The 18,947-nt window shown below is 30.2% G+C and overlaps 1 protein-coding gene across 1 annotated transcript; it reads left to right on the plus strand.

Moving 5' to 3' along the window:
* The first annotated feature begins 1,056 nt into the window (after positions 1–1,056).
* On the plus strand, positions 1,057–18,760 carry LOC115877280 (esterase FE4-like). The gene is made up of 8 exons (XM_030893416.1): positions 1,057–1,323; positions 3,710–3,847; positions 9,178–9,331; positions 9,389–9,566; positions 10,533–10,870; positions 11,187–11,353; positions 15,419–15,569; positions 18,407–18,760. Exons 1-8 carry the CDS (start codon positions 1,123–1,125, stop codon positions 18,715–18,717), a joined length of 1,638 nt encoding a protein of 545 aa, XP_030749276.1. The 5' UTR covers positions 1,057–1,122; the 3' UTR covers positions 18,718–18,760.
* Positions 18,761–18,947: the final 187 nt, after the last annotated feature.

The raw sequence follows: 18,947 nt of genomic DNA on the forward strand, positions 1-18,947 counted from the left end.
TTTAATTATATATAGAATATCATATGTCAATTTTTGACATTTTTGCATATAACGACAATTTTCACTAGATATACCAAGTACCGTACCAAATTATTTGTAAAAAAATGCTTTTTCCAAATACGCTATTGAGACACCCTTGTTTCATTTGAAAAAATTGAGATATGATTAAAAATACGATTTGGGCATCTTTTAACCGGCCAGGAGAAGGCACGAAAAACATTAGAAGATAAAATCTATTTTTCCAAGGCTCCTTGATTAAAAATTAGGGTTTTCAACACAGCTATGACACTCTAGATTGGAATTTAAAAAACGATTCCTTTTAAGCAAAAATGTCTAACTTCACATAATGATATATCATTTTATTCACTGTGTCATTTTCTATCGAATACAGTAAAAGTTTACCAAGATACCAAAACAACTGAATACGTCAATCAATCCTAATTTATGTCATATACTAACGTACCAAATCTCGTTTCTTTTTATCTGAATACACAAGAAAGTTTTGGTGGTAAGCCACTTTTCAGACGCATCCGGTATAGTAATTTTAAGAAAAACAATATTTTTGTTTATTAAAATAATATCTTCTGGGTAACATTAATTTTCAGAAAATTTAATACCAAAAGTAGATTTTTTCTGTTAATTTTCACATCTCTCCGTCCAAATCATATATTTTTTGCTACACCAGAAGATCAACACGAAATCGACTGATAAACTATGTAATAAATGAAATTTTTAATAAATTAATTATACTAAGCTTACAGTTTTTGGCTATACTTGATTATGTTTTTGTCCCACTGTAGCAGTAATAAATATATTACTCAGAATTTATTATAAATAAATACGGACAAACAATAGCAAGCAACTTTAAAGAATGCTAATCAGTTGTAAGAAATGAAGCGAAATGGGTTTTTCATCGCTTTTATTTTCGATTACAGGATGGCCTACAATAAAATAAATAAAAATAGGTATTGTATTGAAGTAACAAACTTATGGAAACCCGTATAATCATTGAGACACTCTATATGCATTATATTGTTATGTTTCACATTTATTTTCGGAGACTAGATAGTATATCTATATATAATGCTGTAGACAGTAAACAGATAACTTCAGTGGGGAAACATGATTGTAAATAATTTGACTTACTTAATCTTGAATGCATTTTTTGTAATTAATGGTGTAGCATCACATTCTGATCCCATTGTAACTGTTTCTCAGGGATCATTACGAGGATCAATTAAAATTGATTTTGATGGAAATAAATTTTATAGTTTTTTGGGTATACCTTATGCAAAACCACCCACTGGATCTAGAAGATTTGAGGTAAGACCATTTTTTTTTGTGATTGGTTATTCAATATTTTGAAACAAATCAGAATTGCAATGTTTTTTTAAATATACTGGGTGTTTCAAAAACATATGCTATCTCTCGTGGAGATATTTATCAGGTAAAAATAAGACTTTTTATATCAACATAGGTCCGATTCTGCTTTGTTTCGTAGTTACAGGGTGTTAAAGTCTTAATTTTTTTTCGGTTTATTATAATTTTCGTTATAAAGTTTTAGGTTTTGGTATTTTTTTAGCTTTTAAATTACTATAGCTTTTAAATTAATATAAATGCGACTTTTTTTAATGGTAATAAAGAGTTTAGGAATATTGTTCTAATAAAAACATGTGCGCCACTGCTTTTTTCTCTTGTAAGCAGGATTGTGTAGGCCGTTTACACTGTAAAAAAAAATGAGTGAAATTTCACTCAGATTTCACTCAATACTTTCTCAATTTCTGTCCACACCCGATTGAGTGAAATTTCCACTCTACAGAACCGAGTGAATCTTCAATTCTCAGAGTGAAAAGCACTGAGTTTTTTCACTCAATCGAGATTAGACGAAAGACTCCTTTTTTACTCATTATTGTTTACCTTGAGTAGGATTTTGATCGATTTTGATAATTTATTCACTTTAAAATGAGTGAACTCACTAAGTGTTGAGTTCAAGACACCTTTTATTGAGTGACTTTTACTCAAATTTGTGTTACACTTAACTCGATTAGTACTCATATCTGAGTATTAATTTCACTCAGTATTGAGAAATATATTCTAAATTATTTTTTTAAAAGCTATATGTAAGCTAACTTGTTATTTTATAACAGGTGGGCAGGTGCCTTTCAAAGGTAAGTTTCAGTTTAGGACATGGTCTCGAACATGTCCATTTCCTAAAATTCACTTTTGGGAGGCATCTGGTCACTTGTAATAAAATAACAAGTTAGCTTACATAGCTTTTAAAAAAATCATTTAGAATATTTCGTTTTTTTTAACAAACCAAATAAAAAACTGTAGAACCTTCAAAAATATTTTTATTTGTCATTTTTATTTGACAAAAAAACAAATAAAACCAAATATAACACTATTATTATAATATCAAAAACATTTTAAAAAGTTTTCAACTCTTTTTGGAAAAAATACAGGAACTTTTTAAGCTAGATGTCTAGAAAAGTTGCATCACATCGCAAAAATCCGCTTTATTAAGAGCATTCGTCAGCTCGGCTACCAACATTCTCGAATATTTCTAATTTCTAAACTAACTTTTAATAACGAAAATCCTCCGGAAAATCCAGATACTTTTCCTCCTGAAAATTAAAAAAAAATGTTATTCTGCCAAATGTTCCAGTTCCCAGTTCCAGATTGAGGGAAAGTACCTAGATTTTCGCTACGCTAATTAGTCCAGGAAACATCCGAGCATTGCGGCAATCAGTAGATGCAGTAGAATTTGAATATATGTTGGGCGGATTTCTGCGATGTGAAAAAAAATGTTCTTAACATAAAACATACTTAGGAGTTATGAGTTCGTATTCGCTTCACCACGCCACGCGGCCACTGTCACACTTTACATCACACACACATACACTATGGACTTGTAACCTGGGCACCTTCGAAGGAACAAGACAACCTATTTGTAGGACAAGACAACCTGATTCGAACGACTCGAACAGATAATTAAAAACTGAGGAACAGGGAAATAGCTTATTCGGTATCGAAGAAGCGCGTATGACGTATGATTAGTAATGAGCGAAAATACTCTAAACTGGGTGATTTAACTCAAATTTTTATTGTGTAAAACTATAACATGAGTTTTTAAGTGAATTTTTCTATTCCATTACTCAAAGATAGGGGTTATAACTCGAACATGAGCTTATTCAATAGCTATTGATTAAATAGAGATCATATTTGAGTAAAATGATGAATTTACTCTATTTTAGATAAAAATGTACTCAATTATTTCACTCAAAAAATTCACTCCCTGAGAAATATGTGTTCACTCAGGCTGATTTTTTACAGTGTAATGCCGATTAAGAGTTATTTTTGATTTTGTGTTTGTTTTTGTTCTTGTTTTTTTGTCGATTTCGGATCTCCTTGATGAGATAACACAATCTCATTAATTTGCCTTATTTTAAGTATAACAGCAACCTTTAAAAAAAGTCGTTCATATAAAAATAAGTCTTATTTTTTTTAGAAATCTCCACACGCGAGATAGCAGATGTTTTTTAAAACACCCTGTAGATAATAGGATAATGTGTAGACAAATAAAAATTAAAAAAATATACTTTTATTTTTGATTCAATACTTTTCATAACTTCTTGAATATCAACTATCATCTATCTTAACCTCCACATAAGTTTTTCATGCTCATATCCTATCTACGTTTGATTTCCAGTTAAGTGAACCTGCATCTGGTTGGTCAGGCATTCGCAATGCCACAGAACAGGGCAGTGCTTGTCTTCAATATAATGCAATCAACAATGTAACAGCTGGCGTAGAAGATTGCCTATTTCTGAATGTATATACAAGAAATGTAAGTCAAAAAAATGTTTCTTTGAAAAAGTCTTCTGGGTATTTCGCCACTGTACGAAAATCTACAAAATAAAATAGTTAATTTTTGTAAACACTGTTGTGTTAATCCAACGAAGATCAATTTGTCAAAAGTATTTAACTAATAACGAAGCAAACAAAAACAAAATGGACAAAGAAAATAGATATTTACGATACAAGTGAGTTAACAGCATCATCAAGATACCCGTGTAACCACACAATTATCTTAGTGGAGTTAACTTGCGTGTATTATACAATATTTTATCTACGTCTAACTATAAAAACACACAATAAATTTTAAAAATTATTGTACTTAACTATATACCTATCCTAAAAATCAATTACTTTAATATCTTTGTTCAAATAACACCATGCATGACAATGTCAATATGACAGTAAATAATATTGATGTCACTAGTTTAAAAAATGAGCGATTCGGAAAGTATTCCCTCTGACATTGAAGAAGAGGCATTCAGAGCCATTTCTGGATTGCTTCCAGCAAGATCGAAACAGAAGTATGAATATACATTCTCTAAGTATGAAAAATGCTTCACCGAAAAAAAAGTACACAACTATGGAAATGAGAAGGTACTCATAACATATTTTTCCAATTTAGTGCAAAATGAAGCTCTTAACTCACTCAAAATGGGTGAGTTAAGAAGCTCTTAACTCACTGACGTAGATAAAACTATTTAAAATATCTAAAAAATTATTTAGAATACTTTAGTTTAAATAAAGTAAAATAACACTGACAAATTGGTCTCCATTGGATCAACACAGCGAGCGGTGTATATGTTATAGGCAGATGCCGAATTCGGCCTATATATCCGAAATAATTAGACATATGGCGATTATAATTAAATATACCTACCTATATCCTATATCCACAAAGTTACACGGAAGAGTTTTGATTGCATTGGTTTCAACTTCTATGCGGAGGGTGTTAATCTTTTGTTGTTATATTATACCAAAACCAGATTAACCCCCTCCGCAAAAAAGTTATATAAAGACTATTAATAACCACGAAGTTGCACGCATCTGGCAAGTTTAGTATGGAGAAATCGCCATATGTCTAATTATTTCGGACATAGGCCGAATTCGGCATCTGCCTCCAACATATACAAAAAATAACTATTTTATTTTATAGATTTGCTCCTAAGACTTTTTTTGAAGAAATTAATCCACAACAAAAGCATAGACATTATTTTAAAAAAGTGTTTCGTCATTTTTCTCACAGAATCTGCATTAGCCGTTGTTTCATAGCTTAAATCTACTGAGATATTCAATGAGGAGACCTATTGCTAAAAACCCCATGAGAATCCGAAGATTGTTCTTACATTCTTACACCAAGAAAAATATACCCAAGCAGCATTTAGACGTCGGGACAACGGTGTGTCACGCGACCAAACGTAGGGGCGCAACGTCGGCACAACCTCGTGCCAACCCTAGTCTGCACTAGCTTCGAGAATAATTTTTAGGTCGAAACGACGTTGGATACCGACGTTGGCTAGCAGCCTAATTTAGTACAAACTGCAACGTTGTTTAAAATCCTAATTCACAGAAATACAAAACTATAATAATATGGCGTCTAAGTCGCGTTTTATCCTAAATTGGGATAATTATAGGAAAAATATTATTTTTATGATTTAGTTAGAGACATATGCCAGATGGCAGTAAAGGAAAACAAAACAAAAGTATTTAAGTGTGGAGGATGTTTGAAGATCATAATTAATGAAACACTTTAACCGACTCTGTAACTCATAACCCAAGGCAAAAAAGTTAAACGCAAACAACTTTATTGATAAATGTATTGCTTCTACTTTGAAAAATACTAATGGGCCTTAAAATTAAAGAAGTTTTAAAAAATTTCTTGAATTTTTTTTAGTAAAATGAGAATAAGTTATTCGCAGTCGAAAAAATTGTTTCCGCGTGTTGTTTAGGGTCAAATATTTCAAGTTAATCTATACAAAAAGCAGGAATTGCTATTTTAGGAACCAAACATTTTCTTATTCAACAACATGGCGGCTTTCACTTTGTTGTTTTGGAGATTAAGATGGAGTAGTTCGAGTAGTCGCATGCCCTGGACTAATAAAGTCGCAGTTCAGCCTTAACAGGTAGTATACTAGTCGCAAGATTGCCTAATTTAGTCATCCTAGAGTCTAGCTTGTGCCGCCCTCTATATTCTAAATAAACGAAGGAGTGGATAAAGTATCGGTAATATGTCGATGTATATTTAAATTTAGTTTTATATGTACCTTTCTTATGTCCCATTTTAATTAAGTTTTTTTTTATAAAAACAAAAACAGCACTGAACTGTCTGACTGAACAGAACAATGAAGTGAAAATTTAAGATTTAAGGTTATGGTTCAATACAGTTGCAAAAAGGTAGTGGCTCGACGTCCTACCAACGTAAGAATAAGGAAATCTAAACAACGTTGGAATTAGTATAACAGACGATTAGTAAAGCATAATGTTGGAATAGGTCCTGAAAGTGACGTTGGAAAACTCTTTATTGCCCAACATTGTAACTACGTTGTCTGAATCACTTATAGATCACTTAAGCAAAAAAGGTTACAAGACAACGTTTATTCGACGTCGCAGAAGCTTTTACTTTGTTGTAGTACTAGTTCAACGTCGGCACAACGTTTACATTTATTTTAATACCCAAGGTACGGAGCTAACTATTTTTGTAACTAATCCAACGTTGTGTTTAGTAAACATATGGTCGTGAAAATGCTACTTGGGTATGATTCCTATTTTTGCAAGTTCTGGGAAATTCCTTCGAGTGTCTTAGACCGTTGGATGATTACCACTCCAGGTTACGGATGGAGTCTTCCAGGTTCCTGACTTTCGCTACAAATTGGTTTACCATTTGGGAAGCAGAACGGTTCTGGTCGAGTTAGTGGAGTGTTCACTCTTTTTATAGCTACGAATATATCGTGTGCTTTTTCATTGTTTCCCAACATATTTTTTTGTTATAATTTTTTCATTTTATTAGATGCCTTCCGATAAAAGGTGTTTTGTCTTTAAGATTGCTTAATAGAATTTAGTTATTTACTGGAACTATTGTGTATTTCTAAAGAAACAATTTTGGTCTATTCTGGTTCAAGTGTATAATTTTCAAATAACTGTCTCAAGTTTATAAACCAACTTAAAGGCGCCGCTTGTAGTTTGTTCTTAACTTTCTATATTCTTCTAAGTACGTAGAACTTCGTCCCTAAATATAGGCTAATTTAATGTGTAAAGTGTACTCCAAACAAAGATTGTGTTTGCATTCAAAATGATACTGTAAAATAAGTTTAGCACATTTTGCATTAACCCTTTGTTTAAATTAACGCAAAGTTTGGATATTCCAAAAATGTTGGTTGGGAGGTAAAGTTAGTTTCTTATTAAATAATCTAACAGCAACAAAAAAAAAGAGAAAATCTACTTACTGCGATACAGTTAAGTCTATCTAGGTACCTAAAGTCATATTATCTTTATAATAAAATTATAAGTATACTTTATAAAGTTGATCGTGGCTTAATAGTAATATTGTATATCATCAACATCATCGCCATGTTAAGAATTTTTTATGTACACACTGCCAGCTCATTTCAACCATTTCCAATTATGGTGTAGCCTTCCTGACATATTTATATAATCTCTATTTAATTAGGCACATTGTTGTCTATGAATGGCTACGCGGGCGCGGGTCCAAGTTATCAATGTTAATTTCTTAATATCATGGTCCCATCTTAGGTTTGGTCTTTTTCTAGGTCTCAGTTAACCGTGGGTAAAATACTGTAATTTTTGTGACCCGTCTGATGTCTTCAAGTATTTCTTGTCATGTGTACTGCCCATTGCCACTTGATTGGTTTGATTCTGCGGATGACATCTACTACCTGGGTCTTTTGTCATATCAACACTAATCTTGCATGCATAGGTCTTGTCATGGGTGCATAGGTCTTGACTGGTAGTACAGGGTGTCTCATTAAGAATAGCTCTCGGGTGTATCTCGGAAAGTATTAGCCGTATCGTCTGTGGAGAAAAGTATTTGTAACTAAAAATGCTAGGAGATATTGTTGCAAATTATTTTCAATTTTGTAGAACGGCCGCTAGAGGGCGTAACCGCTATAAAAAATGAGAAAATTAAATTTTTACAAAATTTTTCCTAGATAAGGTGAACCATTAAATAACAACTACATAATCTTCAGTAACTTTTGAATATTTTTCGTTAGGACTATTTTCCCCTATCTGCCAAATAAAGTGGTGCGGGAATGTTAGATCTGCTTTTATTTAAATATTAATAACTCTGGACTGGATGATTGGAATCCAATAAACGGGGGCTCGTTTAAAAGGGCATTGCTTACCCTATATTGTACCGTATAAACAATAATAATAAGCTTTTGACCATAGACGCTAGGGGGCGCTGTTTTACAATTTAACAAATATTATGCGTTTGTTCAAAAACATTAAATACGAGAGTATATGTAATTCCAGCTTATACTAAAGAGTTATAAAAGCTTAAAAAGTTAGCGAAAACCGCATTTTCATGGCTTTTTTCAAACCAAAGTTATTAACAAATTTACAATAAATACGAAAAATTAAGCCCTTAATTACCTTATTTTTCTAACAAGGTATCACTAGCCCTCTGGATTATGATCATTCTAATAAAAAATAAGACAAAAAATATTATTTTATTTAAAAAATTGACAACGGTTCAGAATACCATAATACTAGGTACTACGTACCAGAATACCATATTACTGTTAATATCTATTAATTAAGATATCAATGACAGTGAACAAGAAACGACGCCTCAGGGAATTCATGGTAGGCTTTGGAAAACAAGTTGCTTTTAAAGATATAGTTTAAACATCAAAATATTATTATATCAGCATTTTTTCATCTCTTGATTGCTTTTCTAAAAATGCCTTTCTTCAAAAGAGAAAAAACGCTGCTAAGACTATCAAAATGTTGACTAATAACACTGTCGAGTTTTCAAAAATTTACTTTTTAACGTAATATTAATTCCTTTAGAGTTATTGTTTTTATATTTAGAGGGTTCGTAGTTAGAGTACTCTTAGTCATATTCTTAGATAAATTTATTAATCATCTAAAAGGCTGGTTGGAAAATATGTCAGAATGAAGAATGAATCCAGATTTAACATAAAAAAGGTATTATGGTTAAAGTAAAAATTTTCTTCAGTAACACCAAAATATTTAATGCTGTTACAAACAATATGTAATACATAAAAATGATAGCTGATTATAAAAATGAATAAATAATTATGTCTATATGGCTTACCAATACTTTTAATGCTGTTTTAGTTACCAAAATCAGGAACCAAGCTGAAGCCTGTCATGTTTTGGATCCATGGAGGCTCTTCCATTTCCGGTGATGGTGGGACATTCTATGGTCCTGATTTTCTCCTCACTCAAGACATAGTCTTAGTAGCCATAAACTATCGTTTGGGATTTCTAGGTTTGCAATTTTTGATTCTTAATATTTTTAAATAACTGATTTTTTTTCTGTAATTAGGATTTATTCAAGCAAAGGGTATACCGGGTAATTTGGGGTTTAAGGATCAAGTTCTCGCTTTAAAATGGGTCAGAGACAATATTAAGAAATTTAATGGAGATCCAAGGCAGGTGACAATATTTGGGGAGAGTGCAGGAGCCGTAGCAGTCCACTATCATATTTTGTCTCCTTTGTCGAGGTATTTTTAGTGTTAATAATTTGTAATTGATAATTTTTTTAATAAATAAAATAAATGCCTTTATTAAAGGTAAAGTAAACAAACAAAAGAGAATACAAAACAAGCATACAAATTACATTGTCAGTCTTATTGTTTAAAATAAACATTTATAAATGTTTAGAATGTCAAAGAATAAAAAAATAAAAATAACATTCAAAAATATTTAGTAAGTTTATAGTAGATATAGTAATAGCAAATATTAGACCAGTGTTTACAAGATCAAATTCGATTATCAAAATATAAGTCATTTACGGCGTAGAAAGCCTTTTCTAGTAAATAAGATTTCAATTCTTTGCGAAATGAAAAAAATGATGATATGGATTTGATTTCAAATGGCAGGTGTGCATTTTTTCGAGTTGTATAATATTGAACTTATAACTAACTCTGAGCGTGGGGTAGGTAGATAAAGATCTTGCTCCGCGTTCCTGGGTGGATAAGTGTGAGATGGCCTTTCTTGAGAAGCTGATACATGCTTACGTATTAGGCAAACGGATTCAAATATAAATAAGGAAGGAAGAGTTAATATTTTTAATTTTTTAAAAAAGTCCTGGCAATGAGTTCTGCTGTTTAGTCCCAGTGAATATCGAACAGCTCTCTTCTGGAGCTTGAAAATGCGGTCAAATTGAGTCGCACAACACGTACCCCAGAATGGAAGGGCATTACTGAGGTGCGACTCAAAAAGTGAATAATAAACAGTTCTAGCCACTGACAAGTTAAGCTCCTTAGAGATCTTAATTAAGAACATATATACGTAGTAATAAGAACAGTCATATACAGTCTTAAGAACATATTATACAGTAATAATTGAAGAAATGGCTGCAATAATATACTTATGTACTGTTAAAAGAAGATATGTGATTGTTGTAGGGAACGATTCGACTATTTTTAAAGACTCCATCTTTACTTAATTTTTTGTTTTTGTTTTAGAGGATTATTTCACAGAGCAATCTTACAAAGTGGAGCTGCGTTATGTCCTTATGGTGATTACAGTTATCACGATGTGGTAAAAATAGCAAATTCTGTGGACCCAAGCATCGCCACTGAAGAGCAAGCTACTGAATTCTTCAGGAACCTTCCTTCTGCCGATTTGCTCAATCTTCAGAATACTGTGACCAGTGTTCGAAGTCCTGGCGGACCATATGTTTTTCCTTTAAAGATTGAGAAACCTTCACCTGATGCCTTTATTTCTAGGAATATAATTGATATAATTATGTCAGGGGAATATAGTAAAGTACCAATGCTATTAGGATTTAATGACAGAGAAGGTAAAAAAAAACTTAAACAAATAGGTAGAACTGAGTAAAAAATAGTAGTAGCATAGCATATTCACTACCAGTTGGCTATCTACCACGCCTGTTCATCGGTTGTGACATCGGTTGTTGTTTTTTTTTAAACAAAATTTAAATAGTGTTCAGAACCCGACTTATTTCATATCATAAAATAAGAGTAGTTTTTAGGTAGATATTCGAATATCTTGTGCAAATTATCGTTAGGTGGCAGGCTGGTTATAAATAATCTGTGGCACTAGCAGTAACCCACAGAAAGAAAATTTAGTATTTAAGAAAAATAATGATCTTTTAGGTATTCTGGATGAAGTGTTTCGGGAAAGAAACAACGAGAATGTGACAGCTATAAATTTCATACCACACAACGTAGACTTTTTTGGCAATGAAACTCTGAAACAAATTTATATTGAGAAATTCAGAAATTTCTATCTCAACCCGCCTGACAGAGATAACTATATACGGGTAAGAGACTTCTTAATTGTCATTGTGTCTTCAAAAACTTAATTCAGGTTACTGGCTAAATATATTAACGTTTATTTTAAAATAATCGAGGTAAACGTAAATTATTTTTACGTTTTTTACGAGGTAAAACGTAACGGTATTTCATTGTTGGAATTACATGTACATTTTCTTGGCAGTGGCTGATAGTCTTGGCATCAGTCGATTATTTTTTTGTCTATTTAGTCGACTATTTATCTATTTGTTTTATGGCAGACATAGGCAGTCTACTTCGTAGTCATTGGCAGTCGCTTGGTAGTAAAATAATATTTTGGCAATACATGTACATTTTTTACCCAAGTGAGACACCCCTCGGCATCTGTATTATCATCTCGTTTGGTGTCTCATCTGGATTTCTTCTTGAAACTCATACTTTTACATATGTTTACATGGTAAACCCATATTATATGTGCTCTTTTCTTTTTCCTTTAATATAAAGCTAATAAAATGTATCAAAATACACTACTGTCTTAAGTAAGTAGACTGGCGGCCAATTTACTTGGATGGTGATGGTACTAAGCCTTCCAACTCGACTTGGATAAAACTGCTAATACGATAGAAGCAATGTACAAATATATTTATATGGTAATTGGTCCAAGTCCAAAAAAATCAATATTAATCTATACTAATATACAGGGTTGTTCACCACATATGAGTATTGTAGCTAAACGATGAGATTTTTACAAATTGTAAGTTTGGGGTTCGTTGAAGGACTATTAGAGCTACAATTTAAAAATATTTTTACAAGATACAGAGTGTCCCAAATAAATAAAAAATATCAAAGTTGTATTTTTTTAAATGGAACACCCTGTATATTATTACATTTTTAGTTTCTACGATTAAAATAAAGGTAAATTTGATTAAGATTTATTATACTTAAACCTTACCGTTTTTGAAATATTTTCAATTTTGTGAAATTGCAGTAAAAATTTTAAGGCTTCATTTCTCCAAGGGTATCAAAGTTTTTAATACTAAATATTTACTATAGTTTATTTACTGATCAGTTATTGTGTTGCAATAATAAAAATAATACTACCTTATACAGAGTGTCTAAAAATTTATTTTAAATAATTATTAAATTCAAACGGCAATAACTTGTTTAATTTAAATGGAACACCCTGTATATTTTACGAGAATCAGATGCACAATTTAATTGTCTATCAAATTATATTATACCATTTTTTACCTATCTCTTTAAGTTTCCGTAGAAAATTTATTTTCTTGTAATTTAGAACTTATTTATCAATATATCCATGGACTATTGACATTTTAGATTATTTTTAAAGATGTATCAAATTTTTAAAGAGTACAGATACTAATATTGTCGATATAATTCGTTTATTTCATTAAAAAATAAAAAAAAACTGTTCAAATATTTGTTAAAGAGGACCAATTAATATGATCCAGTATTCAAACTACATTAACTGACTGTTTGCATTGATTAATAATAATTGCTCCAAATACTAAAAAACTGAATTTTGTATGGGCATTAGACAGTGTGATAAAAAGTAACACCTTAAAAATGATATTTCATTTTTTAATAAATGCTTATTTATAACAACAGAGACTTTAATTTATAACTTATTATTATATTGATTTCTGACTCAAATCCACATTTTATAATAATTTATTAACGAACAGAATTAAGTATGTAATTAATTAGTATATGGGCGGAAATAATGGTGTTATATTTAATTAATGGTATACTCTTTTATAAAGATTTAAATAGTTTTTTTTTGCATAATGAAATGGGCTAGTAATATTATCGTTTTGCTAAAAACGATAATATTACTAGTCTGTACATTTTGTACATTTGTTGCTTTAAAAACAATCTAAAATGTCAATATTCCATGGGTATATTGATAAATGAGGTCTAAATTATAAGAAAATGCATTTTCTACGAAAACTTGAAGGATAGGTAAGAAAAGGTATAATACAATTTGATAGACAATTAAATTGTGCATCTGATTCTCCTAAAATATACAGGGCATTCTATTTAAATTAAAGAAGTTGTTGCCGTTTGAAGTTAATAATTATTTAAAGTAAATTTTTAGACACTCTCTATAAAGTAGTATTATTTTTATTATTGCAACACAATAACTGATCAATAAATAAACTTCATTAAATATTTAGTATTAAAAACATTGATACCCTTGGAGAAATAAAGCTTTAAAATTTTTACTGCAATTTCACAAAATTGAAAATATTTCAAAAACGTAATGTTTAAGTATAATAAACCTTAATCAAATTTACCTTTATTTTAATCGTAGAAACTAAAAATGTAATAATATACAGGGTGTTCCATTTAAAAAAATACATCTTTGATATTTTTTATTTATTTGGGACACTCTGTATCTTGTAAAAATATTTTTAAATTGTAGCTCTAACAGTCCTTCAACGAACCCCAAACTTACAATTTGTAAAAATCTCATCGTTTAGCTACAATACTCCGTGTCGTATGTGGTGAACAACCCTGTATATTTATATGGTAATTGGTCCAAGTCCAAAAAAATCAATATTAATTATAACATATTTATCAAACTGTATCTATACAAAACAAAACGATTGATGTTTAAAAACTTCTAAATTTTTGAATATAGATATTTTTATACTAACAAATCAAGGGGTGAAACCACCCCTTACTTTTTACAATCTGTTTGAACTATATACCAGTTTTTATGACAGAGCCCACATCTCTAGTCTATTATTCAATACTTGAAAACGTCTTCCAGGCACAATATTATCTTTATTTAAAAACGGTAAAGTTTCCGAAAAAACGCTTAAACACGTATATTTTATTTTGTTTTTTTTACATATTTTGGGATTTTTTAAAAACGTATACAGGGTGTTTCGAAAAATCTGGCCATTGATTAATCACGATCCTGCTTAAAGCGCTTGACGTAAAAAGCTGATTTTTGGAAAACGGATTGACTTCAGGGTGTTGACGTTCGATAAGAAGGGATTTTTCGAAACTCGAATTCTAAGGGGGTGAAACCACCCCACAAATATTAGAATATTTTTTATTTAAAAACCGGTGAGTTTTTCGGAAAAACTCTTAAACACGTTTATTTTATTTTGTTGTTTTACATATTTTAAGATTTTTTAAAAATTTATACAGGGTGTTTCATAAAATATGACCATTGAGTAATCACAATTCTGCTTAAAGTGTTTGACGTTTAGAGCTGATTTTTGGCAAACGGATTGACTGTGGGGTGTAGAGGTTCGATAAGGAGGGGTTTCTCGAATTTCAAATTCCAAGAGGGTGAAAACGCCCCTCAAATATTACAATATATATATTTATTATTTATATATTTGTTATTTAAAAAACGGTTAATCTTTCGGGAAAACGCTTGGACACACTTAATTTATTTTGTTTTTTTACATATTTTGAATTTTTTCAAAAAATCATACAGGGTGTTCCAAAAAGTTGGGTAACTGATTAACCACGATTCTGCTTAAACTGCTTGACGTAAGAAGCTTATTTTTGCAAACGGATTTTTCGAAAGTCAAATTCCAATGAGATGAAACTACCCCTCAAATATTACCAAGTTATATAATAATATCGCCATATTGGTTTGTTTCATGCTGACATAAATGTGAGAAAAATTTATCCAGTTGGTATGTTAATGGAAATCCTTGCTTTGCTTTATCATCACCATTACAAATGATTAATTCGACGCGAACGAAGTCGCGGGGGTACACGCTAGTTATAACATATTTATCAAACTGTATCTATACAAAACAAAACGATTGATGTTTAAAAAACTTCTAAATTTTCGAATATAGATATTTTTATACTAACAAATCGCGGAGATAAATTTTTACTTTTTATGTCTGTTTTGAACTATATGCCAGTTTTTATGACAGGGCCCACATCTCTAGTCTATTATTCAATACTTGAAAAACGTCTTCCAGGCACAATATTATCTGCTTTTCGTAAGTTAGGACTAACATTATTATCAAGGAGCTTGTAGCTATATCAAAAATCTACTTGAACAGAATAATAGTGTTCGTTTTATTTATTTTTAGGCATACTCAGACTCCATGTTTATAGCAGGTATATTTGGATCAGTCAAAAATCACATACAGACATCTAACAAGCCAGTTTTTCTATACAAATTCGCTGGTGATACGGGACTGAACTATATAAAAGTTGCTATAAATGCCACTAATATTCCAGGTATGGACATTTAATTAAACTATAATAATTATTTAATTTATTAAAACATTGAATATGAAGAAAACACAAAAATAAAACGTTCAAACAAAATTTACGTTATAAAATAAATTTTCTACAGATACTCTCAGTACAAGAAATTGAACCACGTTGTTAATATCGGCGTCAATATACTGATTTCCGTCATTTTATGAAATGTTTAGTCGTTTCACTGATTCCCGGCAAAGAGCGTAAATCTTCAGTTTGTATTCAACTGCTTTTATTGCATCGTATTCAACTGTTCAATTGATGCAAAAAGGCAGCACTGTCTTAAATTCAATGATCGACTAAAACAGGCAAACAAAGTAAAGCTTCATTCTGAACCTCGAAATCAGTGTAATAAATTAGTAGTTTCAATTAGTCGTAGAAGTTTGTTCACCTAATTTTAATGTAAGCATTCAGAACGTAATAATTTAGTGGTAATAATTTTCAATTAGTGGAAAAAGTTAACAAACTTTTGACTTTTCCACTAATTATACATCAAAATGTGCGAGGAATATCATTTTGGCCTTTGATTATCACCCGTCAAGAGAAATTTTGGTTAGAAATCAAAAGTTTATTGTTTTATAAGCTAGATATTATGCTTTCTTTATGGATACAACAGACTACGGCAAGCTGTTGCTAGGATATTTTATTAATTTTAATTGTGTTTTTTAAACATTGTGAATGATCGTAAACTAAAAAGTATAAAGTGTAATTGAAACCCCTAATTTATTCCACTAATTGGGAGGTTCTGAATGAAGCTTAACTTAAATAATTTAATTAATTACGTTGTTTTACTAAAATATTCAGTAATTACAGGAAATGACTGAGATCTACAGTCAAACTATACAAGGTTGTTCACCACATACGACACGGAGTATTGTAGCGAAACGATTAGATTTTTACAAATTGTAAGTTTTGGGTTCGTTGAAGGACTATTAGAGCTACAATTTAAAAATATTTTTACAAGATACAGAGTGTCCCAAATAAATAAAAAATATCACAGTTGTATTTTTTTAAATGGAACACCCTGTATATTATTACATTTTTAGTTTCTACGATTAAAATAAAGGTAATTTTGAAAGGTTTATCACACTTAAACCTTACCGTTTTTGAAATATTTTGGTTTTTGTCAAAATACAGTAATAATTTTAATACTTCATTTCTCTAAGCGTATTTAAGTTTTTAAAACCAAATATTGTACTCAAGTATTTATATTTACTGAATTGTGTCTTGCAATAATAAAAATTATACTACAGAGTGTCTAAAAATTTATTTTAAATAATTACTAGCTTTAAACGGCAATAACTTGTTTAATTTAAATGGAACACCCTGTATATTTCATGAGAATCAGATGCATAATTTAATTGTCTATCAAATTGTATTACACCATTTTTACCTATCTCTTCAAGTTTCCATAGAAAATGCATTTTGTTGTAATTTAGAACTCATTTATCAATATACCCATGGAATACTGACATTTTAGTTTATTTTTAAAGATGTATCAAATTTCTAAAGAGTACAGATACTAATATTGTCGATATAATTTGTTTATTTCATTAAAAATAAAAAAAAACTGTTTATTGTTAAAGAGGACCAATTAATATGATTCCAGTATTCAAACTACATTAATTGACTGTTTGCGTTGACTAATAATAATTGCTCCAAATACTAAAAAACTGAATTTTGTATGTGTATTAGACACTATGGTAAAAAGTAACACCTTAAAAATGATATTTCATTTTTTCACAAATGCTTATTCATAACAACAGAGACGTTCATTTTCATAACTTATTATTATAATCATTTCTGATTCAAATTCACATTTATTCAGAATAATTTATTAACGAACACAATTAAGTATGTAATTAATCAGTATTTGGGCGGAAATAATTGTGGTATATTTAATTAATGGTATACTCTTCTATAAAGATTTAAATAGTTTTCTTCTTGCATACAAATGGGCTGGTAATATTATCGTTTTGCTAAAAACGATAATATTACTAGCCTGTACGTTTTGTACATATGTTGCTTTAAAATCAATCTAAAATGTCAATATTCCATGGGTATATTGATAAATGAGGTCTAAATTATAAGAAAATGCATTTTCTACGAAAACTTGAAGGGATAGGTAAGAAATGGTATAATACAATTTGATAGACAATTAAATTATGCATCTGATTCTCCTAAAATATACAGGGCGTTCTATTTAAATTAAACAAGTTATTGCCGTTTAAAGCTGGAAATTATTTCAAATAAATTTTTAGACACTCTGTATGAAGTAGTATTATTTTTATTATTGCAACGTAATAACTGATATATAATCAATAAATAAACTTCAGTAAATATTTAGTATTAAAAACTTTGATACCCTTGGAGAAATGAAGCCTTAAAATTTTTGTTGCAATTTCACAAAATTGAAAATATTTCAAAAACGGTAAGGTTTAAGTGTGATAAACCTTAATCAAATTTACCTTTATTTTAATCGTAGAAACTAAAAATGTAATAATATACAGGGTGTTCCATTTAAAAAAATACAACTTTGATATTTTTTATTTATTTGGGACACTCTGTATCTGGTAAAAATATTTTTAAATTGTAATGTAGTCCCTTCAACGAACCCAAAACTTACAATTTGTAAAAATCTAATCGTTTAGCTACAATACTCTGAGTCGTATGTGGGACACTCTGTATCTGGTAAAAATATTTTTAAATTGTAGCTCTAGTAGTCCTTCAACGAACCCAAAACTTACAATTTGTAAAAATCTAATCGTTTACTGTTTTGATGCCGACATCTATATTTCCTATTCTTCTACTAGGTGCAGCTCATGGTGATGAGCTAGGATACATCTTCAAAACGACCTACAACCCTGATTTTCAACCTGGAAGTGTTGAAGATAAGAGTTGGAGAAGAATGGCAAAGTTATGGGCGAATTTTGCCAAATACGGCAATCCCACACCAATTATAAATGATTTGGGTGTAACATGGACACCTGTCGTACTCAGTCAGTGGAATTTGTTACAAATCGAAAATAACGGACTGTCAATGAAATCAAATACAGAGAAACGATATATTGACTTCTGGACTGATTTGTATCATCAAAGTCGAAATACTATAAATTATTTGTAAATGTATATTGATGATTAGATATTAATAAAAATTTAGTAGTAAATATATCGTTTTATTTTTAATATATTTGAACTAAATCTTTTAAAGGAAACACTAACCTGAAAATCAAAACATCTGGTTAATTTTGTACAACAGAAATACATAAATGTTTTTGTTTCGATAGTTATAGATATATTATGATGATATGAGACTGAACACCTAAAAAACATCCATGTTTATCTATACTGTAA

The sequence above is a fragment of the Sitophilus oryzae genome, unplaced genomic scaffold (assembly GCF_002938485.1).
Source record: "Sitophilus oryzae breed Bouriz unplaced genomic scaffold, Soryzae_2.0 scaffold_1443_pilon_pilon, whole genome shotgun sequence".
In the NCBI taxonomy this organism is placed as follows: domain Eukaryota; kingdom Metazoa; phylum Arthropoda; class Insecta; order Coleoptera; family Curculionidae; genus Sitophilus; species Sitophilus oryzae.